This window comes from Chamaea fasciata, unplaced genomic scaffold (assembly GCF_029207755.1).
Source record: "Chamaea fasciata isolate MVZ Bird 193981 ecotype frontalis unplaced genomic scaffold, bChaFas1.0.hap1 SCAF_2, whole genome shotgun sequence".
NCBI classification, from domain to species: Eukaryota; Metazoa; Chordata; class Aves; order Passeriformes; family Sylviidae; genus Chamaea; species Chamaea fasciata.
In genome coordinates this window covers 29,503,960-29,526,828 of record NW_027094087.1, presented here as the reverse complement: position 1 = coordinate 29,526,828, position 22,869 = coordinate 29,503,960, and the positions used below count along the sequence as shown (strand labels likewise).

Genomic DNA, 22,869 nt, shown 5'->3' with positions numbered 1-22,869 from the left:
CATTTCAGTGCCAAGCCTTTCTCCATCTCAGCCTGGCTTCTTTCCAGGCTGAGCAAAAACAAAGCTTAAGCTTGACCAGTGCCTGCCCCTGCTGCAAACTTTCCTTGCACCTGTGTGCTTTCCTGCTCAAAGCCCACAAGACTAGGAAAACCACCTGCTCCATGAATCACCTGTAGGGAGGCCCATGGCCCTGTCCTGGGATGTTTGCCACAAGCTCCACACCCTTAAAGGAGGTTCTGACATGAGCTTTGTATAAAAAAAAATGAGAGAATCTTAGGTCATAAAATATTCTGAGTTGGAAGGGACCCACAAGGATCATGGAGTCCAGCTCCTGGCCCTGCACAGGACAGCCCCAAGAGTCACACCATGCGCCTGAGAGTGTCGTTCAAATTGTTGCTTCTTGAACTCCTTCAGTTTTGGTGCTGTGACCACTTCCCAGGGAAACCCGTTCCAGTGCCCAACAACCCTCTGGGTGACGAGAGCTCTGTATTTCTTGGCCTGACAGTACCATTTGGTCACAAGGCGCAAAAAAGGTTCCCAGTGGTTAGTTTTAATACTTCAGGAAGAGTTTTTATTTTTTTTTGTCCCTTATTGTCTTCACAGGAACAGGGATAGATACCTCCTCTCCAGTCTCTGTCCATCAGTCCTTTGTCACCCCTGCCAACTGTCACCACATGGAGATATGAAGAAAAGAGAAAATGCTTGGAATTTCCTGCTGAGCAGTTAGTTTCTGGACAGCTCAGACTGTGTGTGGTGTCTTATTAAAAGTAGAAGACTAGAACTGTGTGATTGAATGATTATTCAGGTTTAGTGTTTTTCTCCCAAACCAGGAAAATTGCATTTAAGAGCAGCTGGGAAAAATAAGTTCTCTACCTCTGCTCATGTACAAAACTCTGCCCTTCCAGGTGCAGAAGTGCACAGGAGATAGAGCATAAAAAAACCCCTGATCCATAGACCTAGAAACAGATACTTCCTCTTTCTAGCCGGGTACATGATCCCCACTGTTTACCATTTCCCTTCCTGTCTTTGCTTATATTCCGTGTTTCCCACCCAAGACCCACCATTTCCTGATGCCGCTATTGGTGTCCCACAGGAACTTGCTGCTTACCTCAACTACAGACAGCACTGTATTCAGCCAAGGCTCGCTCCTCTGCAAAAGAAAATGAGGAAGATGATTACACATAGATGCACACAGAGAAGACTGCATGTCTTTCCCCAGCCACAGAATCAGGAACCCAGCTTCCCACCCCAGAAGAGTAGGAAATCTGCAACGCACCTGGCTGGTAGTAATCATAGATTTTGATGCTGGCTGGTTTCAGGTTCTTCACCTGATTTACTTGTTCCAGTTGCAGAATGAAAGTCTGAGATTCATCATTGAGCTAGTGGAGATGGAAGGAAATTAGCAAGGAAGGGGAGAAAGAAATCACAGCATCTTCATCTTCCCTGATTTGAATGTTTTCTTGCACTACATTTCTTTAATCCATTAGAGATTCTGGGCTTTAAAATGGAGTATTGTGTGAGGAATAGCACTATTCTAACCCGATGACAATGAAAGTGGGCAAACTTCCTCTGGCCCCAATTCTACCAGCGCTCTTTTCTTACTGAGACCAGCCTCAGGCTTCTCACACAGCTCCTTGTCCTCTTTTGCTCCCACTGTGCCACACCAAATGCTTTTATTCTCACTTACCTTCTCCAGATAAATGTAGACGACATTAGCTTTCACTTCTATTTTCTTAACAATGGTTCTGTTCTCGAGCTAGGATAGGAAACAATAATAGAATGAAATTTGTGAGCATTTTCCTTGGGGATTCCTGACCTGAGGGACCCAGTGTTTTAGTGAAGGGAAGGTACTGAGCTGGACTCTGTGTGGAACTGTGCCTTTCTCATGCCTAAGGGCCTTAGTGGTTAGGTTATATCTTTGCTAGTCCCTCTTCGACATCCCTTGTGAGCATCTCGTGTATGAACCACACTGATCCTGCCCAGGGCAGAGAAATCTCCCCCTCTGGGGACCAAAGGCTGTGTGGAGAGTGCATCTGACTGATATGTTGGTCAGCAAATGGGTACAGGCACCAGTAGAGATTATTATTTAATCTCACTGAGTGTTCAACTGCTTTTAAAGAACTGCATGAGGGCTGTGATTTAATTTACAATTTAACTGGAAAACAAAAGAATTTTTTTTTAGCTAGAGCTAGAGTTTCTCTGAGAAATCATCTCTTAGATTTCTGACAAACAAATCCTGGTGTCAGCACACCCAGCACTACATTTTGTTCCTGGTCCAAGTCCAAATACTGTCAGTGGGAGAAGGTGACCCACCTCTGATCTCCCTTGTGGGGGCTGTAGGAAAACAAGAAGTTTTGATGCAATTGCAACAGCAAAGGTCCCCTGCAAATTTAGCTACCGCCTGGCCTGAAATTAACAATTCTCAACAGGAGTAAGCAAGAAGGAACCATTTACCACAGCTGGGTTTTCTTATTCCAAAGTTCTTACCAACATTCTGGATCTGGAAGTCATGATGAATCCAGATAGCAGGGAGACCTCTATGATTACCATGTTGGATGTGACCCTGCTCCCAATGTAGCTGGAGAAGAAAAACAGACAGAGGGTCTGACTCTGTGAGGATAGTGCCCTCCCAGCCCCTCTTCCCTCCACCACCACACCCTGAGCCGGGTATCCCATCTGGGATGGGGGCACGGCAGTCACTGCTCCCTCACACAGGAGTTGGCTAGCACTTTCCCCCTCCAAGCCTTCTACCTGCCCAATTCACCCTCTGTCCTGTTCACCCCAAGGGCCGGACCTCTCCATCAGAGCCCTGGGACTTCCCTGGCTGCTGTCCCCAAGCTCACTCCATCTTGCTGGAGGAGGACACAGCCCTTGGGGTCACCTGGCGAGGACACGGATGACGAGGACACGTGGGTTCGCCTGGCTGCAGTTGGTCAGCTCCGTGCTGACACGCAGTGTGAAGATCGCAGGGGTCCATGGGGAAGGCTCGTGGTACCTCAGCACTGCCTGCAGGATAAGGGCCAGGAGCAGGCAAGACAGGCCAGGCATGATCTCATGCACGAGAAAAGAGGCAGAATCCTCCTCTCTCCGCACTCATCCCACCACCTCACCTGAGCGAAGACGCAGCTGCTGCCGTGGGCCTGCACCAGGAACTGCCCCGGGATCTCCAGCAGCGCTGCCTGCTGCACCAGCAGCCGTGTCTGGCGGCTGACCTGGAATGCCCTCCCAAGGGCCCTCTGGGACCGCACCCTCACCACCGCCGGGCCTGCCGTGCTGAACGTCCGTGCCGCGTATTGTGCTAAGGCTTGCAGGGCAACCACTGTGTCCTAGACAGGGAGAGACTCACTCAAGAGACAGCAACTCCTCTGAAAGCATCAGCTGCAAGGGAACTGGCTTGCAACAGGAAGACCAAGAGGTCTTGTGCTGCCAAACTGGGGTACAAAAGGATCCACGGGGAGCTGCTGGTTACCTGGGTGGAGGCAAAACCCCCGTAGGCATTTTGCTGCTTCGTCAGCCACGCCGCAATGCCGGCTGCAGTTGTCATGTCACCGGCGTGCACCCGTGGCTTGGAGAGGTACGCCAGGAGCACGTAGGCCGTCAGCTCTATGTCCACTGACTGGGTACCAGGCCAGAAGTCTGTGGAAGCTGGAGAGCTTGGCTTGGGGCTCCAGTGGATTCGTCCTCCTGCAGAAGGAGAAGGATTATGAAGGCTATTTAGGGAGTACATAATTTGGATTTCAGAGGAAACAAACCCCACAGTGCTTTCAGGGCTCCTTCAGTACATTCCCTGTACTCAGGCCAGGATTGCTTTCTTGAATTTATTCTCCAAGGCATCATCTTGTTTAAGCTCACAGACTCCTACCTCCAACCTCAAAGGGGATCTTGAAATCCTCCAGTCTGGGGAAACTATTTCTAAGTCACCCTCACGGCTTGTGAAATACCTTACTGTATTTTCACTCACACAATGCAGTTACTGCACAAATACAAGAAATATCTATAAATACATATATCATTTTTGACTGCTGTAGGTGGGCATACATTAGTCCAGAATGCCAGCAGGCAGCACCTGATTTGATGGCCTGTTCCTCCAGTTTGTACAGCAGCTCCTGGGTTGTCTCATAGTCCCCAGCCAGGGCAAAGGCATAGGCCAGCAAGGCTTCTGTGTAGATGTTGGTGATGTTGTGAACCACCTTCTGCAGGCAGCGGAGAGTAGTCTGCATCAGCTTGCCCTGTGTTGGGAGGAGACATGTGCCAAACTCTGACAGGGATGAAATAGGGGACTGGGGAACTCATTCCAGGGAGCCACACTCTGTCTTCCCAACATAGCTCCAGAGAAACCCATTAAATTACAGACTGTCTTCAGAAAACAGGCAGTGCAGCCCCTGTGTGCACTGGGAGCCATTGCCACCAAGCACCACTGCATCAGGAGGGTTTCACAACACCGGCTCTTTTGAGGAATGACTTCATCATTTGACCAAACATTGGCTCATTCCCAGAAGTTCCCTCCCAGTTCATGGCCTGGAGAACACCAGAATCACAAGCTGGTGTGTCCCCGTGGTGGTGCCCAGGAGAGCAGGAGGGAGCAGGAGGGAGCAGAGCATGCTCACCTGCAGTGGCAGACCCATCTCCAGCAGGGCTGCAGCGACATAGGCCCCCAGAGAGATTTCATCATCCGTGCTGCCCTGTGAAGGGAACACATTGTTCACTCTTACAGGTTGTTAGGAGGCCCCACTCCTCAGAAGGAAAAGCATTCCTCTCATGTTTTCCCTCTCTTTAGGGCTTGCACGGGTTGCAGAATGACTTTCCAGGATCCTTTGGGATCCCACAATCTTCTACTGTGACAAATCTGTCAAGTCATTCCCCAGCAGTCTTCCTGCCCTGGCCCACCATTACCTTTAGAGAGGAGTGAAAAAAGTTCCCTTTGTTGGCAAAGCAGCCACTGGGGAGCTGGTTTTGCTCTAGCCAGCGTAGGGCATCCTGGATGTTCTTGTCATCTACATAGATGTATTTTCTGGCTTGGCCAAAATTCTTGAGTACAAAAGCTGTCAACCTAGGAAGAGGATGAGTTGTGAGAAAAAGAGGCAAACAAAACAAAACAAAACAAAAGGCAAAGAGACAGTCAGAGTCTTCTGGTACTTGTCCCTGAACTAGTGACATAGTGGGGGTGCAAAAAAAAAGAGTAATTTTCATAAAGAAAGTCAATCTAAAAGTGGAAATAGTCCACAGGACTCACCCCAGTGGCTCCTCTCCCTGCCTCTGTCTCCACAGATATACTACTTATGTACTACTTAGTGCTTTACCCATCATTTCACAGGTGAAAACCCTCCTACTCCTACGTTTGCCTGCTCCACTTCATCTTCCCCAACTACTAGAGACAATCTGGAATTCCTCATTTTCTTCCTCCCTTCCTTTCTCCATTCATCTCAGCCAAGCACCATAGGTGTAAACTGTGCCAAGGCAGCTCCCCTCCACTCAGGGAGGAGAGGGGAGAGGATTCACTGAGGAGAGGATTTTTTATTGCTCTCAGCTGACTTTTTTCCAGACATGTGTACCCCTCTTGGCTGCCAGGTCACCAGTAGCATGAACTGGTCTTGTCTGCTGGCCAACAGCAGGGGCATAGAGACAAAAAAAAGAATTTTTGTTCCCTGGGACAACATCTTTGCTGTTCCACTTTCCCAGAAACTCTGCTGCCCTACCTGACTGCTTTTTCAAGTGCCTCAGACTCTCCATGTCTGAGAGTTCCTTCTGCCTCCATCCCAAAGAAGGAACATCTTGTCAGCTTTCTCAGATCCATTAGGTGCTCTGACCCAGACAGGAAAAATCAGAAGTGAGGGATGTTTGCAGTGCTTACCAAGTGTTTCCTTCTCCATCCTTCTGCCCAAAGAAACTATAGGAGCCATCTCTGTGCCTGTAAAGAAGTTGTGTCTGATACCCTGGGGAGAGGGGAACAGTGATTAACATGGCACAGCAACACAGAAGGGACAGTGCTGACAGAGTGGCTGCAAGGGCAGGAGTTGCTGGTGTGTTGGGCACAGGAGAAGGCAGAGGGGCAAGGTGGGCCTGTTGCACTCACCATTGCGCAGGAATCCTGTTGCCCTGTCCTTGATCTCAGGGCTCAGCTGCCTCGTCTTCTCCAGGTACTGCAGCACATAGACAATGGGGGCAAACAGCACCATGTTCTGCTCCCCACAACCATGGGGCAGCTGCACCAGGTGGTCCAGGTTCTGCAGTGCCAGCCCCATGAGGTCACCTATGCAAGGGTGTAAGAAACAAAGAAAGTGTAAGTATTTTTGAGGTGTCTTTTCAGCCGAGCAGGGGATAATAGTACTTTGTCTTCAGCAGGAGGAAAGCACTGGAGAAAGGAGGAAAGAGGAGTAAACAACTGAGTGCAAGATGGAGAGTGGTGACTGTTTTGCCTCTTTCCAGCTTGGCATCATGAGTACACTATGGAGTCCCTGGAGAACTTCCCCTTATCAGCTTTTGCATTCTGAAGAGCTCCAGCTATAACAAATACTGTTTGTAAAAGGCTATGAGCAGAGCTGCTCCTGCTCAGTCTGTGTCATATAGACAAGCAAATATAACAGCACTCAGGGAAAATTTGAAATGTTTCTGGTCTTTAGCCAGGCCTGTTCTACCTGGCCATATGTCACAAATGTCAACCATCAAAATGTGAGGAAGCCAGCAGGGGTGCTAGTCAGATGGTGTGAAGGTGTCCATATATCCTACAGCCAGTCAGAAAAGCCTTGTGCTCTTTCCTCTGTTGGGGTTCTGTAGCACAACATTCATGGCTACTTATGCCAGGCCTGGCTTCATACCAGTTCTGGCCTGCAATGCAAATAGATGTATTTAATGGTAGGTATGGCCAGTCCCAGTACCCTTTCCAAAGTGTTCTTTTGCAACTTTATAATGCTGAAAAAGATTTCCTTTCTCCAGGAGCTTCTGCTGTAGCATGGTTTTGAGCTTTACTCTTTGTATCTACACAGAAATAGCCAAGGTCCTAGAGTGTTGGCTTCAAGGTCCTAGCTAGAAAAAGAAGGATTATTCTCCTGTGCAGTATACTCTTCCCATGACAGCCAAAAATCTGAAAGCCTGGTGTTTGCAGGGAATAGAAACACAGCATCCTCTCATTTGGGCAGTTTCCTGTTCAGTGGATCCTCTGACACCAAGTTAAGCCTTGCCCTTTGGTACCAGCAGTCTGTGAGCCCACAGCAGAAGTCACTTACCTGTGACAGAAATGGAAGCCCTGGCAGTTCCCTTTGCTACATTGTCAGGGAGGTGAAGGGACACGGGTTCTTCAGCCATGTTTCCTGGTGACAGTGGGATAAAAGGTGTAGCATGAAAAACCAAGCCAAAAGCCTCTAACTGGAGAGACAAGACTGGCCCAGGTAAGTGGGACACTGCCTACATCCTGCTCACGCTGACTGTCCTGGTCATTGCACCAAGGTGCATTGCCTGGACACTTTTCAGGTTAGGCCACATGCATGAGAGCTGCTGGTGGGGATGTGGGCCCACCAAGCTTCACTTCAGCTCAGTTCACTCCTCTGCAGAAGGCTCACAAGAATCACAGCTGGGCAAGACTCAACTAAAGGACAGCCTGGGGAGACTTGTAACACTGCAGGGACAGGGTGGGAGAGCTGGAGCATCTCTCACTGGGGACTATCAAGCCCCAGGAACACCCAAGGGTTGCAGTGTGGGAAGGAGACTACAGAGCAGGATTTTACCACTCATACTCAGCAGCAAATTCAGTAGGACAGCACATGTGGGAGTAATATTTCTTATTTGTTTGTGCCTGATAGGAAGCGAAATTTCTTATGTGAAAAATAATTTCAAAACATTCTTTCATGAGACCTCCCACAGTTTAGTATACTTTCAGCTATTTCAGGCTGCAGAACCCATTCAGGCTGTGCACATACCTCGCCTCAGGCACATACCTCCTCTTGGGCACAGAAGGGAGTTGTAGGACTTCTCCACTAACACACCCTCTGGCTGCCAGGGCAGAAACATGCACATGCAACAGGAGAAGCAAAAACACACATAAAATTCCCAAATGACAGCAACATTTCAGAGCAAGTTCAAGTCTAAATTCAGAGGTCAGGGAACTCCACCCTCCTCATTTTTGGCAGGTCTGCCTGCTTCACTGCTCAAAGGATCAAGAGTAAGCCTGAGGGACAAGGTTTTCTGACCAGTGAGCACATACAAAAGCCCAGGTACACCATGAAAAGCAGGGAAGGTACAGGGAGAAACACAGACATAGAAAAGCAGCTCAAGAAAGAGTACTGCAAGAATAGGCTTGGCTTGGTCCTGGGAGAAATAAAGTGAACTAAGCCACAGTTTTGGTATACTATTGCTGGCCAAAATTTGAGGTTATATAACTATTTAGCCCACCTCAGTCTGCCTTCCCCCTTGGGCAGGGATACCATAGACACAAGTGAGGCTGTTCTCGTACTGACCTGGACCAGCAAGTGCTTGGTCAGTGTGTGCCTCCCCGTCACGGCAGCTGGCAAGGGCTTCCTGCCCCCACATCGTGACGTGCTGTCCAGTACCTCTGTCCTCACTGAGATATTCAGAGTCCCTAGCAAATAAATTCAACAGAGTCCTTTTCTTATACCTGTGGCCAAATGGAGTAAACTTTCTGTAACCAATAGAGATACTTTGGGTTGTTGGTCTTCATGGCCTCCATGGTTTGGCCAGTAAAGGTGAGCCAGCCAGTGCTGACAGCTTGTTCAGACACCCTGAGCATGAGGAAACTGTAATGTCCCACCAGCAGTGACTTCACTGCACTGCAATATGGCTGGAACAATAGAAGGTCCAGCAGCCCTTGGATCCCAGCCTACCCTTTCACTGCATGTGAAGCACAGGACCAGCAATACAAAATTCCCCCACCCGCATCCATGCAGCCTCTTCCTCCCCAGCTGGTCCCTCAGTCCCCTATTCAGGAGTTCCTGCCCTCTCTGGTGGGTCTGCCTAAGAAGAGAGAAAGAAAGCAAACATAATGGATTGCATGTTTGCACCATGAAGGACAAACTTCAGGATTGAGAGGAGACCTAGCTCTGCCAATTTCTCTGGACCTCCCGCACTCTTTTACTTCAGTTTAAGGGTTCCCCATCACCAGTCCCTTTTTGCTGCCATACCCAGCTGGACTGCTGTCACATTCCACATGAAGGTCTTGGACTCCTCTGCACACAGACACTCCTTGTCCCTGCAAGCCTGACATGGCTCCACCTGGAAGTCTGAGGATTTAGCCAGGGTCACCTGGATCTGAGGGAATAACAGCTGCAGGTAAGTGACTGTGCAGCTCAGGTGAGATAGCTTGGCACAATGAGCTCCAAAACTAGAGGGCAGAGTAGGCCTGTCCCACACAGTGTGGCACAGGCACACACCTGTATGCACTGCTGCAGGTAGCTGAAGACAGTGGCCTTCACCAGGAAGGTCTCCCCACGGATGACGGAATATGGCAGCGTCATGTCCACAAAGAAGGACTGGACTGTTCTGAGGCTTGTGGTCGGGGCAAGGCCAAACCCCCTCCCAGCCAAGCAGAACATCCTGACTTTCCACTCTGCAGCAGCAGCAGGTGCTGTGACTGAGACATTCCTGCTGCCATTGGAGCTGAGAGGAAGAGAGAACTTGCATGAAGAAATTTGTCTGCTAGTGGAGAGGGAAGGAAATGCAATGAGGAGTGCTCATGGCCCTGCTGAGGGAGGTGACACAGGTCCTCATGCTTGGATCAACTTCTGCTGAATTGCCAATGACTTTTGCTCCAGTGGCTCACAGCAAGGCATTTCTCAGCAATTTTTTCCCTAGCACCACAAACCCACTTTAAATGCCATCAGTAATGGCTTTACATCCTTCTCCTGAGCAAGACACTGCCCAAGCAGGCCAGCTCTGTACACTCATGGTGGTTTGGTCTGGAAGTGTTTTCCTGTTCCTCAAATCTGCGTACACTTCAGTTCTGCACATCAAAGTCTACTAGTTTGACACACTACAAATGCAGGGAACAGCCACATAATTTGCATGCAGAAGTCTCTTTACACCTCTTTTACACAAGCTCAAGTCAGCCAAGTCTCTATAGCAAACGGTTATCCCTCTGTCCATTTGTAAAGTCAGGAATCACTTACCCAACAGAGTACACATTCCAGATCCAAGTTTCAGGGAAATAGTGGTGAAATCTTCTGTGAGTTGTAAATTGGGATTGTTCCTCAGTGGTTCTTTGGTCTTCTGTAGAAGGCACCCCTGAAAGAAAGAGGAAGTAGTCCCACCAGAGTGGGACTGGTGAACCTTGCCAACCACAGACAGCCTAGCCCTAGTGGGGCTGGAGGGAAAGCAAGCAGTAAGAGAGATATGAGGAGAGTCTGGCAAAGGAAAGCACATGGGACTTGACTGATTTCATGGGAGAGATTAGAAATTAAGGGAAAAGAGAGTGATAGCAGGAGAAGCAGCTGGCAGTGAGCTGATTGCAAGGTTTCCAAGACTTGGTTGCACAAAGCCCTTTCCTGACCTGACCCAGAGTTGTTGCTTAAGAGACTAAGATCCTCCAGAGAGCCTTTTAACCAACACTTCTGTAATTCTGTGAGTAATAGTACTGTTTGCTTGCTGCACAAAATTCACATTCCACAGCAAGCAATGGTTTAAATACAGACAGGCAAGTGAGCCAGCTTAGTACAGTTATCAAGTGAAAACTGAGACAGAGAGGAAGGACATGACTGTCTCTGTGGCCACAAGTGGGGACAGAAGCTGGGTCTCAGTACAGCCTGGGGAATGGGAATAGACACTGGGAAACAGGTCGTGGGCCCTGCTTGGGTTTGTCTGTGAGGAAAGAGAGTGCCACCCTTTAGTGTCAGGGAACATCCAGGTAGTGACATTTTTCAGAGTCCTTTTTTATAGGGACTGGGTCACTCCTACTGAGTCTGGTGGACTGGGCAGCTAGACTGTGACAGCAGCATCAGCTACCCCTAGGAGAGACAATATCCACCACCAGCAAACCCCAAAGATCAGAGGGCTCTGCCACCTGATGTGATCTCATGTCCCAGGTAGGCTCAAAGTGCAGCTCACCTGTGATTGTCTTCCTATCCCCCCGACGAGAACATTGAGAGGGCTTCTTGATTACAAGGTTTGAGAAGACTTTCAGTCCCATGTTCTATTACGAAAAGAAGGAGGGCAGGGTAGGCAGAAAAGCATCTGTGAGTGGGGAAGATTGACTGGTGCTCTTCAAAATTACTCTGGAAACCATGGGGGTCAGAACAACCCAGTGCCAAGGCACCCCAGAGCAGCACTGGCCAAGCAGACACAGTGCTGAGGAAGGCATGGAGGAGATCTGCCCTAAAGATGCCAAGACATCTGCCTGGGAACTGCCCAAAACAGTGGCAAAGGGCAGGCTAACAGCTAAGTCATGTCAGCAGTCTGTGGTCTAATGCTTGGGATAACTCCCTGTCTCTCTTTTCTCTGATAATGTAGATAAACAGTAGGCAGCCCTGGACCTCATTCCTCATTCCCATTCAAGTCCAAAACAATGGAATCTGATGGTACAGGATTTCATCACCTTGCTTTGTGCATGTGTGGAGGGAAATACAGGTATTCCTACTCAGTGGGGTTGTGCATCTTTTGGGACAACACAGTTCAGTCGGGGCAGACAGCAGGGTCTGTCTGGAGGAGGAAAGGCTTTCTCAGACTGCTTCGGGAGAAAATACCTCAGATGCTCAGAATTGCAACAGCTCTGGGAAATATCATGAGGTGATTACCCGGAAGAGGTTGAAGATGTCGGGCTGAAAGGAATTCTGTGGCCTTCCTCGTAGCAGAGATGACGAGGACTGGGGCTGCGAACAACGACCTGAATGCTCTTCTACTTGGGCAGGGTATCCATGTTGGTAGGCAGCAGGGAACAAACCATAGACCTAGGGAAACTCACAGGCAGAGAAGGATTAGGCAAGGAGCAGATACCTCCAGATGCTCACTCCATCCTCCCCTTGCATGCACACCAGTTTCTGTCCTCCTTCCTAGGCAGGCCCTGCTTTCTTCTTCACACACAGACCTCCTCATCCATTGGCCTCTAGCTCACCTTGCCACAGCCCCTGCCTACCTCACCCAGCTCAACCATCACTCCCGAGGTTTTGGCTGATTGCACAGACACTCACCATTTGGCTGGTCAGCTCATGGTCTGGTCTGGTGAAGAACATGTTTTCATCCACTGCCTGGACTGCACACAGGGAGCCGGGCGCTGCCTGCAGCTGGAGCTGCACTGCTGACCCTGCCTGGGCTTCTTTATCTGGGAATCCTACCTTGATCTGGAGCAACACACCAGGAAAGGAATATGAAAGAGGTGTGAGGAGAATGACAGACAGATGGCACAGACAAAAAGAGAAAGACTAGCTGGAATCTCCCCAGCTCAGCCACTGCTGTCAGAAGTCACTGCTGAAGCTTTCTTGGTCCCTGGGCACTGTGCTGCAGACACCCCTTCCATCTCTTCTGCCCAGTCCTCTCTTGGGAGGATCTGAGAGTCTCCTTCCTGCAGGCCTCCTGACTCCTGCTCACCAGCTCTCCCCCAGTCACAGAGGTGAGTCTCACCTGGTTTTGGAAGCACAAGGCAACATCCAAGCGGATGCTGTCAGCTGTGACCCCTCCATTGGGGAAAATGGCATACACCACTAAGGAAGGCGATGGGGACAAGTCAGCAGTGAAGGTCAAAGGGATGGAGAACGAGCCCTTCAACACTGAGGAAGGAAAGGCAGAATATTTTCATCATAGGTCCACCGAGACCTCTTTGTGCCCTTCTTTTGGTGCTACATAATCTCAAAATGTCAAACCAATTCCTGCTGCTGCACTGTCTGCCCTCTCCCTCCATTCTCTGACCCTATGTACTCCATCTTCCCTTACATCCTCCCAGTCTCTCTTCCCATCGTTGTTTTATTCTGACTTTTTGCCCTCTTCCAGCTGACACAATTGCTTCCTCAGCCTCCCTCTCTCCTGTTTGCTGACTGCTCCAGACCTATAGATCGAGGGAATTTGGGAGAAACTCCGGCAACTCTCATGTCCAACTTAGAAACCAACTGGGTGCAACTGTTTCCACTTCTCTGCCATGACTTACTGTTCAGTTTCCCGATCTGGATATTCCTCTGGCCCCGGACAACAATTCCAGACTTGCCAGTGACCTGCGGGAGGAGGGACATGGGATGAGCAGACTGCTGTCTGCCACCAGAGTACATCCACACATATATGTGCATCTTGCTCTCAAAAGGAAAATAAAACTCCCAAAATTAACTACGGTCTCCAACCCCAGACTTGAGGAGATTTGCAGACCTCACAGCTGGGAGAAGAAGCTTTAACACAGGAATCTCTGGTCTAGACTGTTGAGTGAGGACAATGGATGGGTATTGGGTTCACTGCAGATTGATGAGTGATAACTAAAGTGTTTCTCCTCTCGTAGGCCAGCTTCCAGACCAGACCAAAATCCACTTCCACTGAGCAGCTGTTTGATAACCAGAGTGAAAAAGGGATACCCCATCCAGTTTTAAAGGGAGAAGACACTTCCAGCTGCAGCCTTGGCAGAGGCTAAGGGGGTGATGGGCTACAAAGACAGGAACCTCCTCCAACCCATGGAGGTGACTGGAGCCCCAGCACGAGGATCACAGTGTGGCCAGGCTGAGCCCCACCAGGTGTAGCATTCACCCAGTCCCCTGACAACAAGGTTTAGCAGTCAGGGATGACCCAAATTATATCCTCAACTTTTCACTGGAGTCTGGTCCTGTCAGTACAGCCTTTCCCTCCAGGTTATCTACTACCCTTACTCACAAAATATGCAAAACTTATACGGCTGGTGTCTTCTCCCAGGTCATCCCTGTTGAGTGTGAAGGTCACCTGGACATTCTGCTTCAGCCCACAAGGCAGTGTTTCCATGGGTGGGTGTATGTCCAGGAAGCTCTTGGTTGTGACGTGGAAGGGCTGCAGGTGATGGTAAGCGTTTGTGTAACTGAAGTCAGTCCTTCGAGGAGAGCGCATGAGCTCCTCCAGGGTGAACCTCCCCTGAAAGGGCACCAGAGAGACACATAGAAATGAAGAGTTTCATGCTTCAGCGCATTGTTACGCTGTCATCAGCTTGGTTTTTGGGAAAGGCTGTTGGCTTGGTGCCTTCCAGCTGGCTCTGTGCAGAGCGGTGTGTGAGCCTAGGCCTGAGCCGGCAGGGGGGCTGCAGGGCAGGAGAGGGGAGCACAGGTAGAGCTCAAGGATTCTCACTTTCCCACATGGAGAGGTGGTGTTTACCTCCAAAGTGACTGATGAGCTGTTCCAGGCAGTTGTGTCAAGGTTGAACGATGCTATTCCACTGTCATCTGTGATGTACGTTTTGATAAATCGACGCCTCATGAACCTTATCACAAGATAAACTTTTCTGTTTTTTATACCAGTTCCATAGTGATCCTGAACCTTAATCTGGTGACAACAGGGTGAGTCAGGAAAGGCAAAGTCAGATATTTCTTCCAATGTCATACCCAAAACCTTCCTCTCTCTGACAAACCTTCCTGTGTAGGCCACCTACAGATTTCAGTCTGGCCCCAAGAAAACAGGAGAATTGTACAGTTTGTTCCTCTCTAATGTGAAGCTGGTTAAAAGCATGATTAAAATCTGCCTGCTCCAAAAGGTGTGTGTGGCTAGAACACGAGGAGTTTCTCTCCTAGCCAACAGCTGAGACATCCTTGCATCCCAGCATCCCTGCTGAGACACCACTCATTGCTCTCAGCAGGTGCTGCAGGTGTAAACACAAGAGGGAACCTGAAATGCAGCAACTGTAGCCACACTGCCAAGCAGTGTGACACAGTGCAAGGTAAGGTACCCTGAGGAGCAGGAAATGCTTTGGGTCAGCTAGATTTACCAGATTCCCTGGCAAATAACAGGGAGTGAAAAAGCAACGGAAGAAAATCACCTTCCCCCTGTATGGTACTCCGGGGATGTAATATTCATTGGGTGTCTCAAATACTGCCCTTGCAGCTGTCCTGGAGATGAGGATTTGGCTGGAGGTGTTGATCTGCACCCCTGTTGGAATGCAGAGTGCAAGGGAAACAGGATCAGTACCAGAGGTGACTACTGCATGGTAGTTTAACCTCACTTTGTAATTCCCAACCCCTCTTAGCAGGGTGTTTGAAATTTCCTTCCCAACACCCGCATTCTTCAAGGTTTGGAGGCTGTTCCTGTGGCAGCTCCTTCTTTAGTAAAGCTGTCTGCAAGCCTCTTTGTAGCCTCATGGACCCACACCACTCATCCAGCTCTCAGCCACTCCTCATCCTTCTGCTACTGGTGGAGTAGCTCTCCATGTCCTGTGATGATCCCAGCAGCAGGGAGGAGGAGAAGGGGAGGTATGCCTTCTCTAACCCTCAAACTCCCAGAATGGTTCCTCTTAACCCTGTACCTTCCCTGCTGAACCCCTGGGTACCTGTGCCCATCTCTAGGAGGGAGGCTTCTGCATAAAGTTTGTTGTCTTCCTCGCTGGGGGTCAGATTGAAGATTGATGTGCTGACAGAAGGGGTGAAACACCCATTGCTTGCCGTCTGCAATGGGGAGTGATGGGTGTTATTTGGGGCTGGGAGAAGGCAGAGGGTCAGAAGTACAAGGGATTAGTCATTCTGTCATAAGTATCAACTACAACAAATAACAAGGCAGAACTCATAAAACACTGGAACATGTTCCCCCGGGAGGTGGTGGATCCTTCATCCCCAGAAACATTCAAAGTCAGACAGGACAGGGCTCTGAGCAGTTCCCTCTGTTCACTCAGCCCCTGACACCTTGTCCTGTGTGGTGCTTCTTTACTGCCCATCTACCTTTCAGGATTTTACTCACGGGACCGCTGTATTCCCTACAGATGTCCTTGCTGGTACTCTGGGGCCACTTCCTTGCTTTTTGGCACAGAGTCACGTGCACGGTCCCTCGCACTGCTTTCCCATAAATGTACCTGCAGGGAGAACACCACAGGAGCATCTGGGGAGAGGTACCGTGTGCTCTGTCCAGCACATTGCTCCATGCAGGTGCCTTTTGTGACAAAGGTCTTACTGCAGATGGCAAGCAGGCACGCACAAGTTAAAATATAGCACTTATGGTACTTTGGGAGTGCCATAGCGTGGTCTGGCATCCAACAGATGCAGAAACAAAGGAACAGATGCAGAAATGGACAGGAACAGACCCACACCCTCTGGAGCTCTCCCACTTCTGGGCACTTGCTGTCCTGGATTTGCTGGCAGATACAGAGAGAGGACCTGTTTTATCCACTCAGTAAAGATATTAGTTTGGGGGAGAAAGCAGCAGAAACAGGTGTCCCTGCAGGCAGCAACAGCAAATTGCTGTAACAGAGCCACAGTGTGACCTCAGACTTGCTTCACTATGGGCTTATCTCATGATCAGGGCTCGTTTCCATCATCAGACTTGCTCTGCTGATTTAGATGTTTAGGTATTTCCTCTGCATGTTTTGCTGCCTTTCCTTGCTTTGACTCCTCTCTGACATGCCCTTTGGAGCAATGCTTCTGATGGTATCAATAAAAAGATGACACCTCTGACCCATCCTGGTGATGTAGAGTGGTGTGTATTGTTTACTACTACGGCCTCATATGACCTTATTGTCACTGTTCCAATTAATGAGAAATTATGTCAGACCAATCAGTGGAAAAAGAGACACCAAAAGCCTCCAGATAATGCAGCCCCAAATACAAATGAGCTCATCAGATTTCGAGTGCTTTGAGCTCATTGTCCTCCCTTCTTTGGGTTTATACTGTCAGAGGTCCTGCCCTCCTTCCCACCCTCATTTGCTCATTTTTTGCTGATGACCACATAACTAGAGACATTTATCTACTGCCCCTAAGAAGATAATAAGTTCAGTAGCATGTGAGTGAGAAGGAAAGGCATAAACTCCTAAAGAAATGCAAGCTCCTTCTCCTTTACCTCAACATGTCTGTCCCATATCTGTTAAGTGTTTTCTCCACATAAGATCTTTCAATGCTGAACAGACATAGCTTCCAGAGGAGGGTATCTGTTTCCTAGAGCAAGTCTCCCTATAGCTGGGTGTTCTCTCTCATGTGTGGCTCAGTTATCTCTTCCCCAAGGAAGAACCCATTAGCTTGACTCTTCAACTATTTGGGATTTTTCTAAAGCAATGGCCCTGTTTGACCCTTCTTGAGCCACCTCTCTTTGGTGGATTGAAAAGATAGGAGACATATGGAAGGAGAGACACAGTTTTGATGGAATCTTTCCTTTCCCCTGAACATTCTCCTTACCTGCCACACACTTGCAGGGGGAAGGTTTTATCTGAAGCATAAATCTGAGCTGGTCCCTCAAAGAAAACATCAAACTTTTGCAACACTGGAACAAAAAACCTCAGAGTTACTCCATCAAGGGCAAAAGACTACCTGGGCAAAGTATCACAAAAGGGAAGAGTATGTTCCCATGAAGGAACATGTTAATGAGGTAAAAGCATTAATTAAAAACAGGGAAACCAAAGAAAGACTCCTCTTTTTTTTTTACTCCAACAGTCTTGCAGAGGTCTTTAGTGTATTCTCAATCTGCCAGAAGATACCTTCTCCAGGAATCTCCAGCACAATCTCCCTTGTGTTAATTTCTGATATTGCCCATAGATTAGTGTTCAGTCATAGCCCTCAGGCAGTAAATCCTATTTCACAATATTTGGCTTTACATTTTTATACAGACAGGCGAGCAACAAACAAGAGACTTTTTCCATCTCTTTCTTCATTCTCCTTACCACGTTCCTCCACCTTAAAGGTATTGGACTGGACTGAGCTGGACTTGAAGGACTGAGCACTGATGGTGTAAGTCCCCAGGGAGAGTTCAGCAGCTAACTGGAAAGAGAGCTCTGCAATGCCCTGTTTTGGTCTCACATCCAGCCACTGGCCAATGCGGTTTTGGTTCGGGTCCTGCAGTGCAAGGGAAGGAAAGAAGAGGCAGTCATCAGCAATGCTTGCTATTCTCTACCCAGAGCCCACTGGATTCAAAGGCATATCAGACATTTCAGAGGCCTTCACAGGTTCCTGCTGGTTTTAGCCCAGATGGTGATGCTGGAGCACCAACAGAGGTAAACCCAAACCACACAGGTTTACTCTGCTCTGTACAGGCACAGAAAAAGAAAGTATGGAAGGTCCTGACATTTAGACTCTCCAGTAAAGATGAATTGTAAAAATTAGCTAAAGCCTGGCTGACATTCCTGAATGTAGAAATGGATGAAGTCAAACCATTTGTATCATCAAGTCCTGTTACAAGAAGCATTTGGACAGAAAATGTGCATGCGTAGAGCCCAGGAAAAGGTGCTTGAACCAGTAAGACAGCATCCTAGGTACTATCCATACTGAAATTCCTTTCCTCATAACATCTGAGGAGTCTGGAACACTCACCTGGATTTGCACCATGGAGTACTGCAAAGCAAACAGACAGCACTGTCAAAAACTAGCATGACATAGCAACCTGCATATAAACTTCTCTTACCCACCCAGCCCCTGTACTGTGACAAACATTATGATACAAGAATCCTTCTGAAAGCAGGATAATTGCTTTGAAATAGTAAGGAATAGTAAAAATCTATGCTATTCTTCAGATTTGCTTTTTGATCCCTGAATATTTAATAATGCATTTTAATAGGTATTCTACAACCATGAAATCTAGAATTTGCTGTATTAAAATGGGGAAGAGTAGGAAAACTCTCAAATACCATAATCCCAAATTCACAAATATTAAATGGTCTCAGTTTTGTAACATATATCCCAATAACTAGCAAAACTCCATCACCTATAGGAAGAATAATCCACGCATCTTCCTTTAAAATCCCTGGTGTAGGAGGTAAGGCTGGGAGTTATGAATTAATGCTGACTGCAACTGACAGTAACAGGGAGGGACAAAGGAGGACACATTTCAGCTCTTCTAGGCCCATTAATTCTCTGTTTGTTCTTATATCACTGCATCTATCATCCAGAAGGCAGGTGAGGAGCCCCTAATTTGGGAGCACAAAGCATAAGAAGGCAGGAGCAGGGTTTGGGAGAGTAACCAGGCTGTAAACATTCAACTGACATGTAATTCACATTATTCATCATTCTAAGCTTTCATACAAGTTATCAGGGGCAACTCTGTTTTTCACTGAAATTTAAAAAAAGTGCAGGTTAACCTGCTGGTGAACAGCATCCATGTCAACTTCAAATCATCTAATTTACAAACTAGATATTACAGCTTTAATGCTGCGATGGATTAAAGCCTTGTAATAGCTTGGGCTAAACATGATCTCTGAATTTTCATCACAGCATAATTAACAGTTACAATGTTAATTTGTTTATACTCACACATAAACATCAAGCATTTATGGTCAAATATGTACATGAACCAATCGTAGGCATGAAAGCAAATGTATTGTTTATACTTTATTATCAAATTAATAGAAGATATAGACCTTCCCTTTGGGGAGAAGAATGGAGTATTTATTTGATGCTAGGACCTCACCAATAGCCCAAAAAAAGAGGAAATTAAGTCAGCAATAAAGAAGTTGGAAGGATCTCTCCCTTTATTGTAGTCTAGAAGGATTTGATCCAAGTCCCCTAATGCATGCCCTTCAGCATTTAATTGTCATGGCATGAATTCCTGTTGGCTCTCTTTAAACTGCTTGAGGACTGAGGAGTGAAATAGCTGTAGCTGCTGGCTGCAGATATAATTGCTTGCGGGAGAATGGCACTAGCCTTGCAGTTTCCTGGCCACCACATATGTAAGTCTCTGGCAAATTGTCACTCCCTTGACATGGGAACAATGAGCTGCTGGCAGCAGCAAGTCAGTATAATTTGGTTATACTGTTCTCTCTCTTCTTTTTATTATGACTTCCTATGTATCCATCCCCATATTAATTAATTTTTGAAAAATTTTGCAGCTAGCTTCAGGCTCTCCTACACCCTCAGGTGACACGCACTGCACAAATCACTGAGCTTTCCAGAGCTGTGGGAGGGGATCTTTGAGTCCAGTGAAGTCTTTAGACAATTTTGTCTGATAATTACGCCCATGGCCAGCAACCCACAGCCTGGTCCCCAGAAGCCCTGCCTGCTTTTTTGGCAAGGGCAGGTGCACTCAGCTAGCTCAGCTAGCTGGGAATGGTGGCACACTCTCCAAATACCTATCAGCTATCCAAATACCTAATAGCAGCTATCCTATGAGGGCAATAGCAGAGCCATCAGCCAACAGAAATTGTTCTTCAAATTTGGTTTACTAGAGGGTTGGCATTGGCCACCCTGGGTGCTGTCCCAGCCTCCCTGGCATGGGGCTGGTAGAGGAAGCAGCCCCATGAAGCCTGGAGACTTCCTTGCCTCCATTTAGACAGGCTTTACCTTGCTGTTAACGGGAACAAAACCTTCAGTCAGGGTCACAATCCTGAATTTCACTGGAGGGAGAAAATGGAGTAAAGCACATTACAGACAGAGTGCACGTGAGAACATTGCACTTGCCCTGCACTTGTCTCAGAGTCCTAGCTCCACACCCAGCCCTGATGGCAGCCCCATGCCTGCCCTGCAGCCCCTCTTACCCTTTGCTCAGCCCTGCTCACCTCTGCTTGCCCCAAACACATGGCAGCAGCACAGCTGCTTCAAAATTTAGGGCTTTTTCCATGGGCTACACCCAGGGTTACCCTTACATTTCCTTGTCTGCAATGTAGGCAGACCAGTCCTACCTGGCCCTGGCCAAGAAGACAACGCTCAGATCTGCTCCCTTTTCAAAGAGAGCTCTGCTCCTTAAGCATGTGAAGCCTGCCCTCCCAGGCCCCTCCTGCTGCTAAAACATGGGTCATGGATACCTCACTGCAGAAGGCAGCTGCCCCCCTCTATCCTCTACCCCCATGGAGGCCACACAGCATAAAGCGCTCAGCGCTCCACCCACAGGAAATTGGGAACAAATCCTGGGAGGGTCAAGGCAGGGCCACTGTCAGGGTGCTCTGTTCATTGCTCACCTGTCTGTCCGGGATTATAGATGGGTTTATCTGTCTGGATGAAGGTGCCTGTTGCAGCCCTGCGGATCAGGACTTTTTTCTCTTCACTTGCACTGAAGTAGTGGCCATTGGAGATGCGCAGGTGCACAGCGGCCACCTCCTGGCTGCCTGCAGGTCGGGGCACCTAGGACACAAAAGAGGAGAGCCACTAGGTTAGCAGGCATCAGAGCAGTGCTCTTCTCACTTCAACTGCACTGCAAGGCCAGGCTCTTTGCTGTCTTACTCTGGAGGCCAGCACAGGGTGTCCCCTCAGTGGCTGAAGGCTGTGTCTGTGGAAGCACAGGGAACAAAGCTTAGCAGCTGGGATAGATCTCGGACAAGAGAAAAAAAGAGTCTGTTCTGACACAAATTTTGTTTACTCCTTCATGGAACCACTGTTAGAATCTGCAAGGAGCAAGATGGAGAAGACTTAACTCAAGGGAAGAAAAGGTCTATGGTGATGAGCATGCTGTTTTCTAGAGTGTGAGGGTCACAGAGACTGAAATCCCTTCTTATTATCAGTGCAAACTAAGAAAATAAGGATAATGAGTTTGGCCAATAAGGAAGATTTGTGCTGAGCTTGTGTGTACACCCTCCCATGTCTTTCCTAGTCCTCCAGGATATTTTCAAGCCCAGAAAGGAAGAAGCAGACACGAGGGAAACTGTCTGAGATGAGAGCTCTGACTCTTTCTGCATCACAGATTCACAAATAAAGCACTGTGACAGTGCATCCTCCTCAGGAGAGAGAATGAGCTGCACAACTGCCATTTGGGTGCTTCTAAGCTATCCATCCTCCTCAGACCTTTGCTGCCTGGCCAGGCAGCCTTTCCTCAGTGCGCCACCAGGATATCCCACAGGAAGAGTACAACGCGGACTGACAAAGACAGGGAGCAAAGACACCAGGCTGCTACTAAACACTCCCCTTGATTCTGCATTCACTCCTTTCCATGCCCTGTTATCATCTGTCTTCCTCATTCTCTCTTTCTTTGATCAGAGGCAAATGAGCACACTGGGAGCTGCCAGCTAGGGCTCCCTGCCAAGAATGACTCTGACCTGGAATCTGGTGCACTCGAAGATCCAGTCATTCCGGACGACTTTGCGGTAGAGGCTGAGGTTGCCAGATGGGTGCACAAGAGTTAAGGCCACACGAACAGGCTTTTCAACCCCACGAAGGTCCAAGCATGCCCTCTGGGATGAGGGGTAGGGTAGGGCAGCTGGAATGATGATCAGGTACCTCCTGCAGTGGGGAAACAAGATATCATCACACCCCGGGAGCCCTCTCACCCACTCTGGGCATTAAAAGGCTGGCCTGAGGAAACAAGAGAGTTTGCCATCTCTCTGAGGCTAAGACAAGCTGCTCTACTGAAGAGACTGGGACAGATTGCCAGAGTGAGAATGTTGCAAAGAGGGAAAGAAGGTAAAGAGTTCATTTCAGATATAGAAGACTTTCAGGTGACAGAACAGAATTTGCCCTTCTTGCTTTGACATGGCCCCTCAACTACCCTGACAGCAGATTGGTTCTTGCTTATCCATCCCCTGCCTTGCAGCCCTTTTCATTTGCCCTTCACTTTGTCCTACACCTTTCCCTTCATCCCATCTCATACTGCAGTCCCTCACTCTTGTTCCCACCACCAGTGCTCGGCTAGTTCTTTTACTGCAGCCATATCCATGAGAGAGGTTCCCACCTTCAGCAGGGCCCTGCATTCCCAACAAGGCTCTGCACCCCACTCCGAGTCTAGCCCTTCCAGGAGGTGTCTCACAGGGTCCCACACTCTCTCCCTGCTATCTTGGCCCCTCCCTCAGCATTCACAACTATCAATCACTAGATTTTTAAATGGCACTTACGGTTGTGCCACTATTCCCAGGGTGTAGAGCAGGCAGCTCAGGAGGATGGGAGTCCACAT

General features: G+C 48.5%; 2 protein-coding genes across 3 annotated transcripts in view; one reads left to right on the top strand and one right to left on the bottom strand.

Annotated features, from left to right (window-relative positions):
* Positions 1-781, top strand: part of LOC136284981 (alpha-2-macroglobulin-like protein 1) — a 23,937-nt gene extending 23,156 nt beyond the window's left edge. For both annotated transcript variants that reach the window (XM_066175537.1, XM_066175538.1), the window contains exon 36: positions 604-781. The gene's annotated coding sequence lies outside the window, so the exon portion shown is untranslated. The remainder of the gene's footprint in view (positions 1-603) is intronic.
* Positions 1-22,869, bottom strand: part of LOC136284983 (alpha-2-macroglobulin-like protein 1) — a 25,709-nt gene extending 2,840 nt beyond the window's left edge. The window contains exons 1-35 of the mRNA XM_066175542.1: positions 22,811-22,869; positions 22,019-22,202; positions 20,948-21,110; positions 20,334-20,386; positions 18,372-18,392; positions 17,726-17,897; positions 17,244-17,328; positions 15,820-15,931; positions 15,416-15,530; positions 14,909-15,018; positions 14,251-14,418; positions 13,783-14,013; positions 13,079-13,142; positions 12,559-12,704; positions 12,129-12,278; positions 11,736-11,888; positions 11,050-11,134; positions 10,116-10,230; positions 9,381-9,606; positions 9,132-9,258; positions 8,451-8,572; positions 7,932-7,986; positions 7,224-7,307; positions 6,074-6,250; positions 5,852-5,933; positions 4,894-5,050; positions 4,608-4,682; positions 4,067-4,229; positions 3,470-3,684; positions 3,111-3,326; positions 2,882-3,006; positions 2,488-2,578; positions 1,688-1,756; positions 1,277-1,379; positions 1,109-1,150 (exon numbers count right to left, since the gene is read on the bottom strand). Coding sequence (XP_066031639.1) covers positions 1,110-1,150; positions 1,277-1,379; positions 1,688-1,756; positions 2,488-2,578; positions 2,882-3,006; positions 3,111-3,326; positions 3,470-3,684; positions 4,067-4,229; positions 4,608-4,682; positions 4,894-5,050; positions 5,852-5,933; positions 6,074-6,250; positions 7,224-7,307; positions 7,932-7,986; positions 8,451-8,572; positions 9,132-9,258; positions 9,381-9,606; positions 10,116-10,230; positions 11,050-11,134; positions 11,736-11,888; positions 12,129-12,278; positions 12,559-12,704; positions 13,079-13,142; positions 13,783-14,013; positions 14,251-14,418; positions 14,909-15,018; positions 15,416-15,530; positions 15,820-15,931; positions 17,244-17,328; positions 17,726-17,897; positions 18,372-18,392; positions 20,334-20,386; positions 20,948-21,110; positions 22,019-22,202; positions 22,811-22,869 — 4,314 coding nt within the window. The 3' untranslated portion in view covers position 1,109. The remainder of the gene's footprint in view (positions 1-1,108; positions 1,151-1,276; positions 1,380-1,687; positions 1,757-2,487; positions 2,579-2,881; positions 3,007-3,110; positions 3,327-3,469; positions 3,685-4,066; positions 4,230-4,607; positions 4,683-4,893; positions 5,051-5,851; positions 5,934-6,073; positions 6,251-7,223; positions 7,308-7,931; positions 7,987-8,450; positions 8,573-9,131; positions 9,259-9,380; positions 9,607-10,115; positions 10,231-11,049; positions 11,135-11,735; positions 11,889-12,128; positions 12,279-12,558; positions 12,705-13,078; positions 13,143-13,782; positions 14,014-14,250; positions 14,419-14,908; positions 15,019-15,415; positions 15,531-15,819; positions 15,932-17,243; positions 17,329-17,725; positions 17,898-18,371; positions 18,393-20,333; positions 20,387-20,947; positions 21,111-22,018; positions 22,203-22,810) is intronic.